The 21,195-nt window shown below is 32.9% G+C and overlaps 1 protein-coding gene across 1 annotated transcript; it reads left to right on the top strand.

The window, feature by feature from the left end:
• Positions 1-9,285: 9,285 nt before the first annotated feature.
• On the top strand, positions 9,286-18,070 carry LOC127723029 (peptidoglycan-recognition protein SC2-like). The gene is made up of 3 exons (XM_052229440.1): positions 9,286-9,494; positions 13,095-13,286; positions 17,596-18,070. Exons 1-3 carry the CDS (start codon positions 9,299-9,301, stop codon positions 17,922-17,924), a joined length of 717 nt encoding a protein of 238 aa, XP_052085400.1. The 5' UTR covers positions 9,286-9,298; the 3' UTR covers positions 17,925-18,070.
• Positions 18,071-21,195: the final 3,125 nt, after the last annotated feature.

The raw sequence follows: 21,195 nt of genomic DNA, 5'->3' as shown, positions 1-21,195 counted from the left end.
TGTAACACATTGTAATTAATTATAATTGATAATATATACTACAATGTACTATATGTATGTGTTTACTGAAGGCATGATGCGAATGATTAATGATAATAAAACTTCCTGTTTTAAATGCAAGAGAGAGAGAAGCAAAAATACCAAAGGGATAATCAAACTCATAACTCAAAAACGAACTGACAATGCCATAGCAAAAGACGAAAATGACAAACAGACAAAACACACCATAGAAAACTACAGACTCAGCAAAACGAACCCCACAAAAAAACTGGGATGAGCTCAGGTGCTCCGAAAGGGTAAGCAGATCCTGTCCCCATTTAGCATCCATCGTGTTGCTCATGTAAGTACAAACCTATTTTCACATAATGGTGGATATGGGGTCTTAATTAAAATCCATACAATTTTTTTAATAATTTGTCAAAATGTAGTTTTTATCATGCTTTTTTCCAAAATATAATAAAAAGTATGGGTCACGCTACAGGTTGTACAAAATTGTCAGATTTTGTATAGATTATGCATGGAAAATCTAATTTTGTGTGATAAAAAGAAAACTACACCATAGAATTTTAAGATAAAATGTGAGAAGATAGCTCTTATAACATGCTTTCAGATAAGAAAAAGAAAAAAATGGGGTCACCGGACTTGTTTTCTTGCTACATATTAAAATAGGTAAATTTACAACACTTTCTATTATAAAAATTATTTTATCTGAGTTATCTCCCCTACTATCTGAGTTATCTCCCCTTATGTGGCAAAATTGAAAAAAAAAAATGAATCAAACAAAAATATTGTTTTTTTTAGAAAATACAGCCGTCAATATGATAAAACACATTATTTTCCATATTAACATGAAAAGTCTTACACATGAATTACATACTACTCTCAAAATTTGCACATTTCATTAAAGATCTAGACCAATTGTCATCTGCTACTTCAAAATCCAAGATGGAAGAAGACACCCCAGCCACCTTAAAATGTTATTCAAGGTAGACATAGTACAAACTTAAGCGTCTCATTCTTTTATCATTATATTCACCGGTATATGCTTTCACTAGAAATGGCACATTTTTTTTTAAAATTCAATTCATTCACATAATATTCAATGAAGAAAAGCACAATAACCATTTTAATTGGTTTTTTTTCAGTTCTTGCCAGGTCAAGTTATTTATGTTCAAAATCCTTCTGATCCACCCTAATTCCCGAAAATGAAATGGTCGTCCCCTAACAGACAACATGTATAATTTGAAATATGCCATATCTTTATGGCATATGTCACTGGTATAAATGACAGTACACCAGCATCGGTACTCTGGTAGTACAATGTAATATAACATATGACATTACAAACCAGGAAAAAATCATGTATTTCTGAAATGATTTCACAAAAATACGCGTGTGACTTTATGGTTGGAAAGCCAACATTAAACGACGTTAAATCTTAGCACAGATAAACCTACTAGACGGATGAAGTGAGACCTGATAAGGAGATACGTTAGTAAACCTGTTGTTGCATCCAGTCTCACAAGCTAAGGTCTCAAGTAAGTTAATAATAATGAAATTAAATGATTTTAATCACACAAAAAGAATAATATTAACAGACAGCAACCACCACAATGTGATGAATTTCATTACAAACTAAAGACAAATGGGAAGAATTTTGTTTCATAAAACTGTTTGGCCAACGTGAAAACAGACATCCGTTTTAGGGAGGGATAACTTTTACTGTGATAAAAAATACTCTGAATTCAAACAAAAGTCTGAAACTAACATAATCAAAATACTTTTTTTTTAATTGACAACATATTTGTTACATTTGGAGGACGATTTTTTCAACAATCGATCGGTATATACATGGGAACCAACTGTGCTTCTCTTCTTGACAACTTAATCCTGTATTCATATGAGACAGACTTTATACAGATGATATAAAACACTAGCGATGATTAAGCAAACTCAAGATCAAGTTTATTTTGCTAACTTGAGCATTCAAGGCGTAGTGAACATTGACTGTGCTACAATTAACCCAGCAGAATAGTGAAAAATCGTCCACATTGTTGTTCAAGCACCAAAATTGACATGGAGACTGCTTTTTATCTACTTATTCGGAAAATCGCGTTAAAACTAAAAAAGGCAGACATTATACATATATTACAAGATATATTATTATATATATATTTGTTTGTATTTTTATGGGTTTTATTAACCTTTTTTTTATTAATTTTTTGTTGTTGTTACAGTTTTTGTCTCTTTATTTTCTCTCAATTTAAAGAACTAGTCCTGTTTATGAAAATATTCTAGCATTTACAATTGCACTTACACAGAGCTGTACAAGGGAGACTAAATCGAAAACACGTACACCCACCGAGACATTCAGTTGTGCATATAAAATACACATAATAATGGGGCATTAGCTGTCAAATTCATGTTCACCGATTTGACTCAAATTCTTATATTCGACTTATAACATATCAAAACGCATATCCAAACTACAAACAGTCTAAACGAAACAATTTACGATGCATAGACTCGATAGTATGTATCAGCTTTTCATGGGTATTTTAGTCTAGACGCCATCTAATTAACCATCGAGGTGACCCCCGAAGACTGCCGACAGTCACATAACACGATATAAACATACACATAGATATAAATAGATTGCGAACTCTTGCAATTGGATTTTTCTAGGTCTGTTTGATTTCATATTAAAGGTTAAAAAAATATGTTAATAATCGTTTTTACCTGTATAAGAATGAGTTTTTCTAGATCGAATCAGTCAACCAAATGGTTTACCCTTGTTTCACTTCCAATGTTTACATCCTTTTCCATTTAATAACTGAACACGCCATAGTTCATGTGTAACCCATCTCTAGCTATAGGCATTAATTAAAGTTCACATGAATACGGATTCAATGAGGTCGAATTATTCACTCGCAAGTGAATAATTCATTTACGATGTTTCTTTGGTTATTTTGACAAAACTAATCCAAACTGGCTGTTAAAATCGAATTATTATTTCACTTTTTTACTTTCATTAATGATTGAAAAAAAAATCATATTTTATTTTTTTTATATATCTCGTAGCTAATACCCTTTTTAAGGAAGACACCATATAAATGTGGTATGATTGCCAACTTTCCATCAAAGATAAAATTCAAGAATGTAAACTAAATAATGTGCTACCTCTCACCGAATTGCCTCCAATAATTAGCATTTAGTCTTTACCGTTAAGTAGACTATAACATATCTCGTGGAAAATATTGAAAATTAAAGAAGAAGAAATAAGAAAAGGCCTGATTTACTTTTAAAAAAAAACACGAGTTTTGAATTGGATAGAAAATAAATATCTTTTCAACATGTTAACTGAAATGGGTATGTGGTGTGGATTATATCAAATGTAATGAACACTTTAGGTAATTTCAATTTGCCGTAATTACAAAAAGGTATAATAACTTATATAACATATTTTTATATTTCACCACTACCACAAAAGAAATTAATAGCAATTAAAAGAGAATTGGGCATTAAATAAATTCCTTTTCAACTTTTATCAAAATTGAAATCTTTAAAATTAAATCAGTTTCCAACAATAGAGCATTACTTATTTAGTTAAAATGTTTGCTTTTTTTAAAAGTGCACAACAGCCACGAGATGACAATTAAGCGAGACAAATTGTGCATAAAAAAAATCTAACTTTTTTTAGCCCATAGATGCAACGAATAGATATGGAGCACAATCCACGCTCAAAAAAGAAAATCCCATACATTTGTACAAAGTAACATTCGTTCAAGTTAAACTGAGATACTATACAATGAACACTAATTTGTTAACTGGTTACACTGTTTTTGTTCAAAAATAAATATACAATAAATATACGACATAGTAATGGAAACAAAATCATTAGTCGAAATATTTTTTTGGCGACAAATACACCAAAGGTTTAATCTGTTCTGCAATCGGGTGTATCCGATGCCGGAAAATGAAAAGCAACCCAATGATTCCCTTTTTGTCACAATTGTCCGTATTGACCACGAACGTTTTGGGTCACGTATGCTGGTATGTCGTCTGCACAGACAACGGTGACAGACATGTACCGTTCAAGACATCTACGAGAGCCTTTCCCGACATTGGAAGCTCGTTTAGTTAAAGACTCGGAGGTGAACAAAGACGAGCCCACAGGTCCGAAAAGCTTTAAGATCCTCTCCGTCATTCATGGGGTCAAAGCTATCTTCCACTGACGTGTCTTCATCCGATATGTCGGAAGATTCCGATAACTCTTTTTCCTCCATGGTTTCGTCACGAGTCGTGGGTGTGGTAGGGATATCGAGTCTTCCACCTGTTAGCAAAACAGTAATGCGCAGTCTCAACGATGTCGGGGTTTTCGCTTTCAATTCAACCAAAAAAAAAATCGAACGGTTTCTGTGTAGCCTCTTTAAACTTTCGCAAAAAGAAATCCGGTTGAGACGGGTACATCAATCGTCCGAGAGTCATGATTGGTAGTCGATCTACGGGATTGTTAAAGAGTACGAGGTAATGACAGTTTTGCCTCTGCATAGGGTCTTTACCAAAATAAAATTTTTGATTTAATACCACTACCGATAAATTTCTGTGATGGGTCCCTTCGGTAAATAAACCATTAATTCGGGAATCTTTGGCCGATGTCGAAATCAGGTCGTCTATAAAACGATCATGTTTCTCGTTCGTTCATAAGAACACAGTCATCTTTATAAAAATGCACACCATTATGTCTTGTCCGACATGTCCACGAGTTTTCTCGAGAAGAGACAAAATGCTTAGACAATGGTGATGTCTCCATTCCGATCAAACAGTGGGGTGGCGCCACCGGTCCCCTCCACCCAAATGAGTGGAAAGGGGAAGACATCGATGATTCAAGAAAAAGACGAAATTTCGTTTTCAACACCCTTTTCTTTGACCATTTCCGGACCAACAACGAAGTTTTAGAAATGTCCTGGTTACAAACGGACCAAAATTCGTTATTCCCCTTGTTAGATAGAACCCAGTGATTCGGAAATGTGTGGACTGTATTGTGCTTATTACGTAAAAAAAGGCGATGTCGAGGTGTTGATATGTCGGATATTATGAAGGAATTTTCGACAGATGACTTACAATACAACGAAAAAAAAATCATTGCTCAGTTTCAATAAAAAAAGAATGGATAAATGTGTATCGCCTCAACGAAATAAAGAAAACAGAATTAAAAAAAAAAAAGCAAGAAAAGTCATAAACCACCTACACTTAAATGTAGCAGGTCTCAAGTCCTGAATCAGATCTCAAATCTGAAAGCATTAGAGAGATTTTTCAGTTCTAAAGAATGATGTAAAGATCGATATAAAATTGATATATATGGTTTATAATAAGTAAATTATGAAAGTATCTGATGTTATACATACATGTTTGATTGATTCTGTATAAGAATTTGATTGATTGATTTTGTAAGTCCAGCGACATATATTAGAATATGTTTTAATCCTATGGATTTATTTGAATTGTTTAAACACGATTTAACTCGAGAGATGGATACTTCATTTGTTTAATTTACATAATTCTATTTATATTTATAAACTCCTTAACTGGATAGATAGGCTACTATTGCACACATATAGAGTAATAAAAGTATTATCGTAACGTAATTGATAGCTTTTAAATCTCCAAAGGTAAAATAAGGTTATAAAATCATTATCTGTTCGATATTTATGATATAACACTTAAGGGGTCATAAACTTGCAATCATAAAATAATTAATACATTTAAAATAATTAAAGGTTAAATAAAGAAATAAAAATATCTATTTGTCCGATTTGTAGATATAAGACATAAAGAATCATCTTTTGTTTTCCCCCTTATCGTATTTGTTGATTTTATTATTCGTATCCTATTAATATATTGTGTATTGTTGTGTCTGTTCAATTTGTAGATATAAGACATATATAATAATAATACTTTTTTTATCTACCTTATCGTATAGTTGATTTTATAACTCGTACCCTTTGATAGATTGTTGTTCATTGGGAACTTTGTGGTTTTTTTCGTTTTTTTTTTTTTATCTTTATTTTTGGGGGGGGGGGGGGGGGGGGTGTGGCTCCCTTCTTCACCCCTCCTCCTCGGTTCCGGTTATTGCGTCCGTCTTTATTTATGATCTCGTTACCTCTTGTTACATAACTCGACTCTTAGATGGATTCCCCAAACGTCTCTTGTAATACTACTGACGAGACGTTCTTTGACATAACCCTGGTTCATCAATTTTCTGCCCAGACACTGGTGACGTTTTATAAAGTCTGAGTAGCGGCTGCAAGCTCTTGAATACCGAATGAGTTTGGAAATGTATGTCCCATATGCAAGTGAACTTGGTATATTGCTTCTAAGGTGGAGGACATTTATAATTTCAAAACTAAAATCGTCTTGCTTGTCATAGATTCTGGTACTGAGATGACTGCTTATACAAATTTGAGGTATAAGTCTAAAAATGAGGTGGAGGAAGCCCTGTCTATTACTTCTTTAATTTCTAGTTCTAGATGATATGTTAATGAAACCCAATCAGAAAATTTTGGATTGTTAACGGAAAGAACATCATCAATATATCTGAATGTGAAATTAAATGATATGGCTTCTTTGATCTTCTTGTTTTTGACAAGTGTCTGAAGGAACTCCGACTCATATGAAAACAAGAAGAGGTCGGTAAGGAGAAGCGCACAGCTCGTTCCCATAGGAATGCCGACAATTTGTTGAAAACGTCTACCTTCAAATTCAAAAAATATGATGTCAAAAAGACACTCAAGCATACTGATCACTGGTTCCTTGGTGTAATAACCAAGTATGTCGTATGGTATCACAAAGCAATAAATTTATAGCGTATGCTGCTATGCAATTACACATGGGGAATTGTGGTATAAAGAGTTGAAAAATCTAAGGTTTTGGTAGAATTAGTTTCAGAGAAAAATCGATTTAAAATTTTCTAGAAATTCTTTAGAGTTTTTTAGAATCCACGTATGGTTAATATCACTACGCGAGTAAACAGTTTAACATGATTTCATGAATACCTTCTTTCACTGAGGACATATTTTTTTTGTCAATGTAAGTAATAATTCCTTTGTAGAAGATGCACATAAGCCGGCAAAGTACCGTTTTTTGTACGGAATTTTGTGAAGCTTAGGTTTCCAATACAAACAAGGTAAGTCCTCAGATTTGCTGTTCAATGTAATTTTCATTGAAGCCATAAAGGACTTATGATTCGACAAAATCTCATCCTTGTCAAATAATATGTTTTTGTATATGTGATTACCTGAGTGCTCATTTATTCCTAATATTTTACCAGACACTCGTAGTAGTTCGATTTACACACAAAAACAAAATTATTTTAAGCTTTGTCTGCAGGAACAACAATATATTCATCGCGAGGAAATGATAGACACTTCACAACTTCTTTGTCTCTGAATACGGAATTTGGTCGATCATTCACACAGTGTTTCAACTTTTGGATTCGACGTTTTATCAGAGACCTGATTGCTTTAACCCATTCTGACAAAGTGTTGTTTCTGACATTTTGTTTTCGTGATCGGTAGTATCCAACCAACAGCTGTATATGTATAAGCTAGCTTCATGTAAAATACAGGCGGATGATACCAAGGGGACATTTAAAACTCATGAGTCGAGAGAAATTGACAACGCAATGGAAAAAACCGAAAACGACGAATAGTCAAACAAGTTCACCAAAACACTACATAGAAAACTTAACACTGAGCGACACGAACTTCATTAGAATCTTGGGGTGATCTCAGATGCTTTAGAAGGATAAACCCATCCTATTTTGAAAAGAAGCAAGCACATCTTGACTCTAATATTAAATTTTATTCCGTTTGTTTTAATTCCTTATATAAGTCCGTGGGTAGCTGCACTGTAGATGTTGTTTCATTTTGTGTTTTAGTTTTATGACATATGGTCTAGATGGGAAACAGGGAGGTTTGTGCGCACGTAAAACTTGTTTAACCGCACAACATTTCCTGCCAGTACCTAGGCAGGCAATCTGACCCATGTGTTGTTCGTTATGATTAGTCTCTGTTTGAACGTCGATTTTGTCGGAGGAGTCAAGTGCTGGTGGTTGATTTGGTCTGTTGTTTCTTTCTAAAATGTTATCAATTTTATGTATTATTTTTTATTCAGACAAAAATAAAACCCTGTACACAACTTTGATATCCAGGTTCACTCCCGAGAGTCGAATTGACAACCATTATATGAATATGTCGACATATTTTCGTGTGCATGTACGTCTAATTGAGTGTTCTTAATTTTATATAAGATAATAAGATTACCATTTTCGCGTGGAATTAGACTCAAGGTTATTTAACAAACCTAAAAGATATTATCAAAATAACACTTACAGTCTGTAGATACACAAACTTTTACTAAATAAGGCATATATCGATATTGATCTAGTATTTAAAACATGTTTAATTCTCGTTCGCAAATTAAGAACTTGTAAAGAAACTAAATTTCCAACTCCCTCAGGCTAAGTTTACCTTAGATGAATTTGACTTTTCTGTCTAGATCCTTTATGGTCATATAGCTCCAAACGTTGTAGCTCCTCTGGGTTTCAATATTTAGGTTTGAGGGTTCCTGTTAGAGGTATTTGCTGAAGAGCGCTTCTAACGCACGCAATTTATAAAGTGTTTATTTCATGAAATGTGCCACTTGATGACACTGGTTAATGGAAATTGGACATATTGATACTAGTCAAAGTAAACGTTGGAAAATCTCCCAAACATGTGAATAGATAACCTAGTTTTTATATTTATTGATGTCATATTACCAAAATAAATGCATACAACAACTGTAGATAGATAACTGATAAAATGGAATGATAAAAATAGTAACTCAATTTTAATGGCGATACATATTGAAATAAACAAATGTAAGTCTCGCCGGGTTTTGGGTTGAAATGGATAAAAGTCTTATGTTTAATTTCATCCGAGGGTAAAATTTGTATTTTATGGGATAGCACACCGATTTATCAATGATATACAATTTATGTCATTTATTTAAAAACCCAAAAAATGTTTACACTTTTACGCTTCGTTTGTACTAGTTTTGTATTAAAAGATTACTTTAACGGGTATTTTTTTATGGTTGAAAACAAAATAATCCTTCGTAAAATTAAAAGGGGAATTTATACAGGACTCACTTATCAAAACCGTGCACGATTATTGGCTGACCAAATATCACATAAAATTATTATCAAATATAAATATGTGCATCAATGAGTTTAAAAGGCGGTGCATGATTACGGATGTTTATATCAAACGTTCTGAACACGTTTTGTGTGTTCAAAGTTCTGTTGTGGCTTTACCTGATATCTCGGATTGATTTGACACTTACCAACATGCATCTACTTTTATTGACAACAGTCTTTGTTGTAATATATCCAAGCTGCGTAAACATGTGTTTTAGAACACGTAGTAAAGGTGACAGTGATGGAGATCAAGGTAGGGTTGAAGCTGAATTTTAATCGGCTATTTAGTGTTATCAACAGTATCATAGTATCCTCTTTATTAATATTTCACTTAATGATACAATAATAACGGATGTGAAACTATTGCAATAATTGTTCAATTTACATATATCATGTTATCCTCCACTGGTTACAACATTGCTGTATGGAATCTATTTAGAGGTTCAATGACCGATATAAGACTATTAAGAGTGTAAAAAGGCACAATTTCTGTAGCAGCGTACATCATTTTAGCTTGTATAAGGAATATGATAGGGTATCATTTATTTATAATTGTTTTAATTGAATCCAGGATCTTTGTTGCCTTGGGTAAAAGTTCACCAACAGTAATCAATAGCCTGCCAACTGTGAGGTTGTGATTAATAGCCTGCCAACTGTGAGGTTGTGGTTAATAGCCTGCCAACTGTGAGGTTGTGATTAATAGCCTGCCAACTGTGAGGTTGTGATTAATAGCCTGCCAACTGTGAGGTTGTGATTAATAGCCTGCCAACTGTGAGGCTGTGATTAATAGCCTGACAACTGTGAGGTTGTGATTAATAGCCTGACAACTGTGAGGTTGTTCACCAACAGTAATCAATAGCCTGACAACTGTGAGGTTGTTCACCAACAGTAATCAATAGCCTGCCAACTGTGAGGTTGTTCACCAACAGTAATCAATAGCCTGCCAACTGTGAGGTTGTTCACCAACAGTAATTAATAGCCTGCCAACTGTGAGGTTGTTCACCAACAGTAATCAATAGCCTGCCAACTGTGAGGTTGTTCACCAACAGTAATCAATAGCCTGCCAACTGTGAGGTTGTTCACCAACAGTAATTAATAGCCTGCCAACTGTGACTCTGAGTGTGAGGTTGTTCACCAACAGTAATTAATAGCCTGCCAACTGTGAGGTTGTTCACCAACAGTAATCAATAGCCTGACAACTGTGAGGTTGTTCACCAACAGTAATTAATAGCCTGACAACTGTGAGGTTGTTCACCAACAGTAATCAATAGCCTGACAACTGTGAGGTTGTTCACCAACAGTAATCAATAGCCTGCCAACTGTGAGGTTGTTCACCAACAGTAATCAATAGCCTGCCAACTGTGAGGTTGTTCACCAACAGTAATCAATAGCCTGCCAACTGTGAGGTTGTTCACCAACAGTAATCAATAGCCTGCCAACTGTGAGGTTGTTCACCAACAGTAATCAATAGCCTGCCAACTGTGAGGTTGTTCACCAACAGTAATCAATAGCCTGCCAACTGTGAGGTTGTTCACCAACAGTAATCAATAGCCTGCCAACTGTGAGGTTGTTCACCAACAGTAATCAATAGCCTGCCAACTGTGAGGTTGTGAGTTTGAACAGTAATCAATAGCCTGACAACTGTGAGGTTGTTCACCAACAGTAATTAATAGCCTGCCAACTGTGAGGTTGTTCACCAACAGTAATTAATAGCCTGACAACTGTGAGGTTGTGAGTTTGAACAGTAATCAATAGCCTGACAACTGTGAGGTTGTGAGTTTGAACAGTAATTAATAGCCTGACAACTGTGAGGTTGTGAGTTTGAACAGTAATCAATAGCCTGACAACTGTGAGGTTGTGAGTTTGAACAGTAATCAATAGCCTGACAGCTGTGAGGTTGTGAGTTTGAACAGTAATCAATAGCCTGACAACTGTGAGGTTGTGAGTTTGAACAGTAATCAATAGCCTGACAACTGTGAGGTTGTGAGTTTGAACAGAATTAATAGCCTGACAACTGTGATGTTGTGAGTTTGAACAGTAATCAATAGCCTGACAACTGTGAGGTTGTGAGTTTGAACAGTAATCAATAGCCTGACAACTGTGAGGTTGTGAGTTTGAACAACGCTCTTGCAGAAGCATGTTCGATTGCGATATTAATTGAAAAGGATTACCAGTTGTTTCCTTGCACATCAGTGGTTTCCAACGGATTCACCGGCTTCCTCCACCTATTAACAATAGCAGCCAATAATACAGTAAAGGTCTCTAAGAGTGGCGTTAGTTTGATATTTGAATATTGTTTTTATTGGTAAAAATATTGATTTTGTTATCAGTAAATTAAAACCATACTAAATATTGCACATATGTACTTTCACGGTACTGCAATCTGTCGATACCTTTATTTTGGCATTGCACAAGGTCATGTTTTTCTCTGACTGTTAATGACGTCTATACACTAAATTCATTGGATATTGGATGTGTCCTGATTGATATTTTAGTCTTAGATACATGATTTTTTTTAATAGTTGTTATTGGCTTTGAACTAGCTGTCAGTAACTGCGAGTACTCTCAAATCTGTACTTGGTGTCTTTTTGTGTTGTTATAGGGATGAGGGATGGATATAAACCCTGCCACGTCCTGTCTGTGGTTTTGTTTGATGTTTTTGTTTGTATCGATCTGATGAGTTAAACCTTTTTCAACTGATTTTTATAGTTTGTTCTTATGTTATGCTGTTACAACACTGTCCCAGGTTAGGGGTATGGTTGAGTGCTCACAAACATGTTTAACCCCGCCACATGATGTATGTGCCTATCCCAAGTGAAGAGCCTGTAGTTCAGTGGTTGTCGTTAGTTCATGTCTGTCATATTTGTTTTTTGTAAATTGTTTTGTTATTAATTAGGCCGTTAGTTTTCACAATTGAATTGTTTCATATTTGTCATGTCAGGGCCTTTTATAGCCGACTATACTGTATGGGTTTTCTCATTGTTGAAGGCCGTACGGTTGCCTATTACTGAATTCATCCATTTCATTTGAACATTGGTGGATATTCTCAATGACAATCATAACACATCTCCTAATTGTTATAGTAACCCAAAAAACAACAACTTATGTACACATTTTTATCTGTTCGTAATAATATCATGTAAAAATGTAACCATATCCCACCAAGGACCTCTATAAGTGGATGTCTGTACATATTGCTTAGTGTTTAATGTTCTTTAACATAACAACATGTATTCATTTCTCGTTTGATTTTCGTAATGTAAGGTAATTATGGAGCGACGTAACACTTACTAAATATATATACATACGACAAAGACGGTTTACTTATAGAATAACTAATCGAAGAATTCAAATATCGTAGCGCATGAGTTTATTATCAGTGTTGGTCGGTCACGAGTTGAATATTTTTCGATATTTGAATTCTTTGATTAGTTATTTTTTTTATTACATTGGCAATGGGCTTTTAAATGGAATTAAAGTAGAAAATGTAAGGAACTATATCTTTTTCTACGCATTTACAAGTTGCTTTGATACGACGTCATCGACAACGTCTTGACAACACCTATTGTTGTATGACGTCAGAGGAGTGAAACAACCGAGTTTATTTCACATGTGAAATTATCGGTTTTTAATTCACTTGGAAATCACGGTAATTCATTGCAACTAATGTAATAAATATTAAATAAAACGTACATACATCGACAGTCTAATATTTACGACTATTCATAATAAATATATTTTCCCAAATATTAATCTATGTAAAAGTGGTGATCGCATATATTCTTTTAACAAAAATAACCAGAGTAGAAATACAAAAAAGATATTGATTATTTGCCATTTGATTTTAATTTAGGTAATGCTTGTACCACTATAACGATTATCTCCCGTGATACCTGGGGAGCCAGACCAGCACGTAGCTCTTCTGTGATAAGTGTACCCGTACCCAACATATATATACATCACACCGATGGCAATCCATGTACATCGTCGTCTGCTTGCATCACACGAATGACACAAATACAAAACTATCACATGGATACGAGAGGTAAGATTTATTAAATCTAATACCAGAAATTTCTTGATGTTTTGAAGTTTGTAAACTCATTTTCTAAAAAAAAAAATGTTATTGTATGACTCGAGAACATGGGAAAACATTAAAATCCAATAAATTAAATATTTTGTTTCTTATAAGCACATAGTATAATTTTTAAAGGAAAGGGTTCTTTTGTTTTTTAAATTTCTCATTTGTATGGACAGAACAAGATATGACGGCATTATTTTATAACGAACTATCTAAAGCTATTTTGTATACTCTGGTTGTGTATGGATTCAGTATTTGCTTACAATAAAAACATTTTGATATTCGGCTGTTCCGATTTCATGCTATGCTCCTTTTTTCTTTACCATATTTGTTTGTTTTCTGACTGATACAGGCAAACTACTCTTTGATTTATTCCCTCTAATGTTTTAATTTGGTAAAAAAAAATATCAGAAAAAGAAAAAAGAAATACCTTTTTGCTGCGTCAAAAGCATTTATGTTTTGCAGACTATTCAGATTATATTCGTACGACAATATTATAAAATATATCGGATTCCATAAATGATTAATGAATGGAAAGTTGGTTCACAACAAACAATTTATGAAGACTTGTGTATTTAGGCACAGTATACCATGTATGTAAATGCTCTTTTGTTCCTACGTTGGAAAGTTCCGGGCGGAAAGAACTAACTAGCCGAAAAGTTCCGGAGGAACTTATTAACTAGTTACTTTGTTCTTCCTCTGGTTTAAAAGTTCCACCGGAACAAAGTGACTAGTTGAAAAGTTCCAACGGAACATATCAACTAGTTAGAAAGTTCCTTTTTGCCAAATTAGTCAAAACCGGAACAAACAAACTAGCCCAAAAGTTCCAACGGATCTTATCAACCAGGCAGAAAGTTCCATTTGGAGAATTGATGCAAAGTAAAAGCGCAACATATTATATTTGAACCTTTCAAAGGGAAACCAAGATACTGAATATACCATATTTCGTCCTTTTTGTAGAAAGAGGGGGAATAATGAGTATCAGTATATATAAGAGCAAATCATTAATTTACAAGAATACCCAACGCACTGAAAGGGGTTTCTTTGGGGACAAATATGCAAAATTTAAGTTGTATTTCATAGCTCACATAAAACGGAATAAGTTGCATTATCATGCAAATTTAGTATTCATAGTATCCTCAAGAGAGGGAAGAATACCCCCCTCATCATGTGGTTCTTTGCATCAATTCTCCAAATGGAACTTTGTGACTGGTTGATAAGTTCCGTTGGAACTTTTGGGCTAGTTTGTTAGTTCCGGTTTTGACTTATTTGCCAAAGAGGAACTTTGTGGCTAGTTGATAAGTTCCTTTTTCCGGAACTTTTCGACTGCACTCGGAATAAAACAACTAGTTGGAAAGTTCCATCGGAACGAAATAACTAGTTGAAAAGATCCGCCGGAACAAAGTAACTGACGGAACATAGTGGCTGTTACATGTATACGTAATTGAGTGGTATGTCGGATCAGGTGAAATTTTGTATGCAGTTTGAAAAGTCGATAGTATTCAATTGATAGCATCTATATATCTCGAAATACAATCAGATCAAATACTGTAAAATTCAGAAATTATTGCGAGGTTTTTAGTATTGAGAATAATGGGACTGATTGAGTATCGCAATAATAAGAACTTGCATTCTTATATCAGATACATATATCTGTATGCAGATTTCCTGGAATTGCAATTATGATAAATCTCGCATTTGTGTCCAATCTTTAAAAATCGCAATAATAAATGCACGCAATAATTTCTGAATTTACAGTATTATGTTCTTGCTGTTATCCGTTCATTTTTTAATAAATTAAATTATAAGGGGGTTTCCAGATTCGTTTTTGCTGTATAAATCGTTTAAAGTTTAGTTGTGTATGCAAAAAACATGATACATACGTGTAAGAATTTGCATCTTACATTTATTTTGTCCGTTCTTTTTTGGTTAACATATCGATACTTATTGATTTCTACTTACAACATGTAATCAATATTTTACTTGAACCAGTACGGACTAAATCTTGTGAATATTCACACGAATCTGGATAGCCTAAAATACAATAATTACCAAAAACAATTCCTTTATTTTTAATTTGAAATATTTAAAACATGGTAAGATATGGACGCGGTCAAACTTTTACATTTACACGACAAATAATATGAGGCAACACATAAATTAAGAAAAAATGGGCACAGTCTAATCTTTAATCATTAGATAAAAGAAAATATAATGTATATGAATGACATAATTGATGATAAAAGTAAAATCACATAAGAATAAATCTAGAGTAAATTAAAGTGTTAGACAAATTAGATTGCTGAAATTAAACAAATAAGAAAGAGTATACCAAATCATTGGAAAACAATATTGCAAAAATAAAATTGAGAATGGAAACGGGGGTGTGTCATAGAGATAACAACCCTACCAAAGTGCAGAAAACAGCCCAAGGCCATCAACACAGCGAAAAAATCCCGCACCCGGAGGCAGGTTTCAACTGGCCCCTTAATTAAAATGTGTACTGGTTCAGAGAAAACTCATCAACATAATTTCATATAATGCACTTTTTTAAAAAGATTTTAGGAATAAGATGTGTATTCCAATAAATAAATTTCATATTGATAAACATATAATAAACTAAAAATTTTGTGGTGGGATATAAAATACAAGACAACTCCTTGAATAATATTACTTGTCTCTTTACATTTATTTTATTCACTTATGTACAAAATTAATGTAATTGCATTTCAAAAAATAAGACAAATCAGGTAAATGTTTATGACATATTTAAACAAGAATATATATACAGATAGCATCTGATGGAAAAAAAGACACAAAAACTTAAGTCAAAAAATGTTAAAAAATATATGTAAATGTTAAGGTATGTACATAAATGATGAACATGTTTACCAATCCGGCACAACAATTCAAGTAATTGTGTCAACGATCAAAATAAACATTGCAAAGCGAGCCGAAATTCGGAGAGCAAGATGATGTTCCGTTAACATATAATCTTTACCTTTGAATTGTATACTTATACACTGTACTTTAAAAAGAATGAAAAAATTATTACTAACATCTAATTACTTTTTCTTGCAATTTTTCCTTTGAAATTTAGAGTGCGTTTCTTTCTAACCAAAATTTTGTAAACGTTGTGTGGCGTTTGTTATCGTTTGCTAAACGCTACAAAAGAAGAAACAAATGCATCGTTTAATCCGTGTTTTCTGACCCTGTTTTGAACTTTCAATAATGCATGCACGTGTTGTTGGTAAACAGATGTATCCCCATAAGTGAAATCATGTTCGAACCATTCTAAAATATTACAAGAAAGGTAAAATATAAGGGATACTTGACGAGGATAGGCCTAGGACTACATGACCATAACCGAAACACCTCTTTGTAATACTGGTAATAAAAACACATACCAGATATGAATTTCTATTCTTAAAATACACACATAAGTCTAATACTACAGGCATGTAAGTATGAATTATGAAAAATTTATTCCACAAGAAAAAAAATGTATCATTCGCAGAGTTATACCAGCTCTAAATTACTCTATATATGCACATAGAAAATGGATGAATTACGAAGGATTATAATAAGATATACTGGATTGGTCCTGGACCCGATTGATTTTAATATTTTAAAGGTTGAAGTTAGAAACAAATGTAGCGTTTGTACTAACAAACGACAAACGACAAACTGCAGACGCATTTTTAGCGAGTGCATAGTTTGTCAAAGTTTATGTAAACTTTGCAAACGTATGTTAGAAACAAATGATCAAAACATGTGGGCGCTTAGTCGTTTGCATCGTTTGTGCTAGAAAGAAATGCACTCTAAGTAACTCATAGCAATGCTGTAATCTGAGTAATTGTTTAAACAGCAGATGTGCAATAAAGCGACTTATTGTTAAAAACCAAATAATTTTTTTTCTTTAAATTCATTGCAATAACAAATAATTTTTAGACAAAACTATGTAGACGGGATTTCGATTGCTCACAATTTTAAGTTTAAAATTGCCTTTTTTTCTGTTTTTTTTTTTAATTTTATTACGTTTAGTGCCTTAATAAGTGTTGACACTTAAATGCTACATATACATAAACATATTATTTTGTCAAGTCAGATTCAGTTAAAAGAGTTATAAATGCATACAAAGTCCGATAAAAAATGGAAGTACCGCCCAGTTACGTATACTTTGACTAAGTAAGTTATCTGTTTTAACAAATCCGTAAAACAAAATCAGATCATGCAGTCCGATCTTATTCAAATATTTTTATCATTTTAACAGGATATGATGATATTGGATACAGCTTTTTGATTGGAGAAGATGGCAAAATATACGTGGGAAGAGGTTGGGACCGAATCGGAGCTCACACAAAGAATTATTACTATAACAGTCGTAGTTATGGTATATCCTTTATTGGTAACTTTATGACCCGTGCACCAAACACTGTTGCTTTAAACGCTGCAAAGTCCTTGATTCAGTGTGGAATACATAATGGAAAGATATCAGGCTCCTATGATTTGTATGGACATCGCGATATAAAGTCTACACTTTGTCCAGGTGATACCTTGTACAATATCATTCAATCTTGGCCTCATTTTCATGGCCCATAGGTCATTTATATTTACTCAATATGTAACTTTATAATAAAATTGAGAATGGAAATGGGGAATGTGTCAAAGAGACAACAACCCGACCATAGAACAGACAACAGCAGAAGGTCACCAACAGGTCTTCAATGCAGCGAGAAATTCCCGCACCCGGAGGCGTCCTTCAGCTGGCCCCTAAACAAATATATATACTAGTTCAGTGATAATGAACGCCATACTAAACTCCAAATTGTACACAAGAAACTAAAATTAAAAATAATACAAGACTAACAAAGGCTAGAGGCTCCTGACTTGGGACAGGCGCAAAAATGCGGCGGGGTTAAACATGTTTATGAGATTTCAACCCTCCCCCTATACCTCTAGCCAATGTAGAAAAGTGAACGCATAACAATACGCACATTAAAATTCAGTTCAAGAGAAGTCCGAGTCTGATGTCAGAAGATATAATGCATGAATATTTCATTTGTATTTTTATATCTGTTGTGTTTAATTCTATAGTGGTTATACTTCGCTTCATAAACTATACCATAACCAACCCATTAATATATAAACTATACCCTAACCAACCCATTATTATATAAACTATACCCTAACCAACCCATTATTATATAAACTATACCATAACCAACCCATTATTATATAAACTACACCCTAACCAACCCATTATTATATAAACTATACCATAACCAACCCATTATTATATAAACTATACCATAACCAACCCATTATTACATAAACTATACCCTAACCAACCCATTATTATATAAACTATACCCTAACCAACCCATTAATATATAAACTATACCCTAACCAACCCATTATTATATAAACTATACCCTAACCAACCCATTATTATATAAACTATACCATAACCAACCCATTAATATATAAACTATACCCTAACCAACCCATTATTATATAAACTATACCCTAACCAACCCATTATTATATAAACTATACCATAACCAACCCATTATTATATAAACTATACCATAACCAACCCATTATTATATAAACTATACCATAACCAACCCATTAATATATAAACTATACCCTAACCAACCCATTATTATATAAACTATACCATAACCAACCCATTATTACATAAACTATACCATAACCAACCCATTATTATATAAACTATACCATAACCAACCCATTATTATATAAACTATACCCTAACCAACCCATTAATATATAAACTACACCATAACCAACCCATTATTATATAAACTATACCATAACCAACCCATTGTTATATAAACTATACCATAACCAACCCATTATTATATAAACTATACCATAACCAACCAATTATTACATAAACTATACCATAACCAACCCATTGTTATATAAACTATACCATAACCAACCCATTATTATATAAACTATACCATAACCAACCCATTATTATATAAACTATACCATAACCAACCAATTATTACATAAACTATACCATAACCAACCCATTATTATATAAACTATACCATAACCAACCTATTATTATATAAACTATACCATAACCAACCCATTATTATATAAACTATACCACAACCAACCCATTATTATATAAACTATACCATAACCAACCCATTATTATATAAACTATACCATAACCAACCCATTATTATATAAACTACACCCTAACCAACCCATTATTACATAAACTATACCCTAACCAACCCATTATTATATAAACTATACCATAACTAACCCATTATTATATAAACTATACCATAACCAACCCATTATTATATAAACTATACCATAACCAACCCATTATTACATAAACTATACCATAACCAACCAATTATTATATAAACTATACCATAACCAACCCATTATTATATAAACTATACCCTAACCAACCCATTAATATATAAACTACACCATAACCAACCCATTATTACATAAACTATACCCTAACCAACCCATTAATATATAAACTATACCATAACCAACCCATTATTATATAAACTATACCACAACCAACCCATTATTACATAAACTATACCCTAACCAACCCATTAATATATAAACTACACCATAACCAACCCATTATTATCTAAACTATACCATAACCAACCCATTATTATATAAACTATACCATAACCAACCCATTATTATATAAACTATACCCTAACCAACCCATTATTACATAAACTATACCACAACCAACCCATTATTATATAAACTATACCCTAACCAACCCATTATTACATAAACTATACCATAACCAACCCATTGTTATATAAACTATACCATAACCAACCCATTATTACATAAACTATACCATAACCAACCCATTATTATATAAACTATACCCTAACCAACCCATTATTATATAAACTATACCCTAACCAACCCATTATTATATAAACTATACCATAACCAACCCATTATTATATAAACTATACCCTAACCAACCCATTAATATATAAACTACACCATAACCAACCCATTATTACATAAACTATACCATAACCAACCCATTATTATATAAACTATACCATAACCAACCCATTATTATATAAACTATACCCTAACCAACCCATTATTATATAAACTATACCATAACCAACCCATTATTACATAAACTATACCATAACCAACCCATTATTATATAAACTATACCATAACCAACCCATTATTATATAAACTATACCCTAACCAACCCATTAATATATAAACTACACCATAACCAACCCATTATTACATAAACTATACCCTAACCAACCCATTAATATATAAACTACACCATAACCAACCCATTATTATCTAAACTATACCATAACCAACCCATTATTGTATAAACTATACCATAACCTACCCATTATTATATAAACTATACCATAACCAACCCATTATTACATAAACTATACCCTAACCAACCCATTATTATATAAACTATACCATAACCAACCCATTATTATATAAACTATACCCTAACCAACCCATTAATATATAAACTATACCATAACCAACCCATTATTACATAAACTATACCATAACCAACCCATTATTATATAAACTATACCATAACCAACCCATTATTATATAAACTATACCCTAACCAACCCATTAATATATAAACTACACCATAACCAACCCATTATTACATAAACTATACCCTAACCAACCCATTATTATATAAACTATACCATAACCAACCCATTATTATATAAACTATACCCTAACCAACCCATTAATATATAAACTATACCATAACCAACCCATTATTACATAAACTATACCATAACCAACCCATTATTAT

Source organism: Mytilus californianus, unplaced genomic scaffold, assembly GCF_021869535.1.
Source record: "Mytilus californianus isolate M0D057914Y unplaced genomic scaffold, xbMytCali1.0.p SCAF_13, whole genome shotgun sequence".
In the NCBI taxonomy this organism is placed as follows: Eukaryota; Metazoa; Mollusca; class Bivalvia; order Mytilida; family Mytilidae; genus Mytilus; species Mytilus californianus.
Note: the sequence above shows the minus strand (reverse complement) of the source record. Positions and strands in the feature narration are given on the sequence as shown.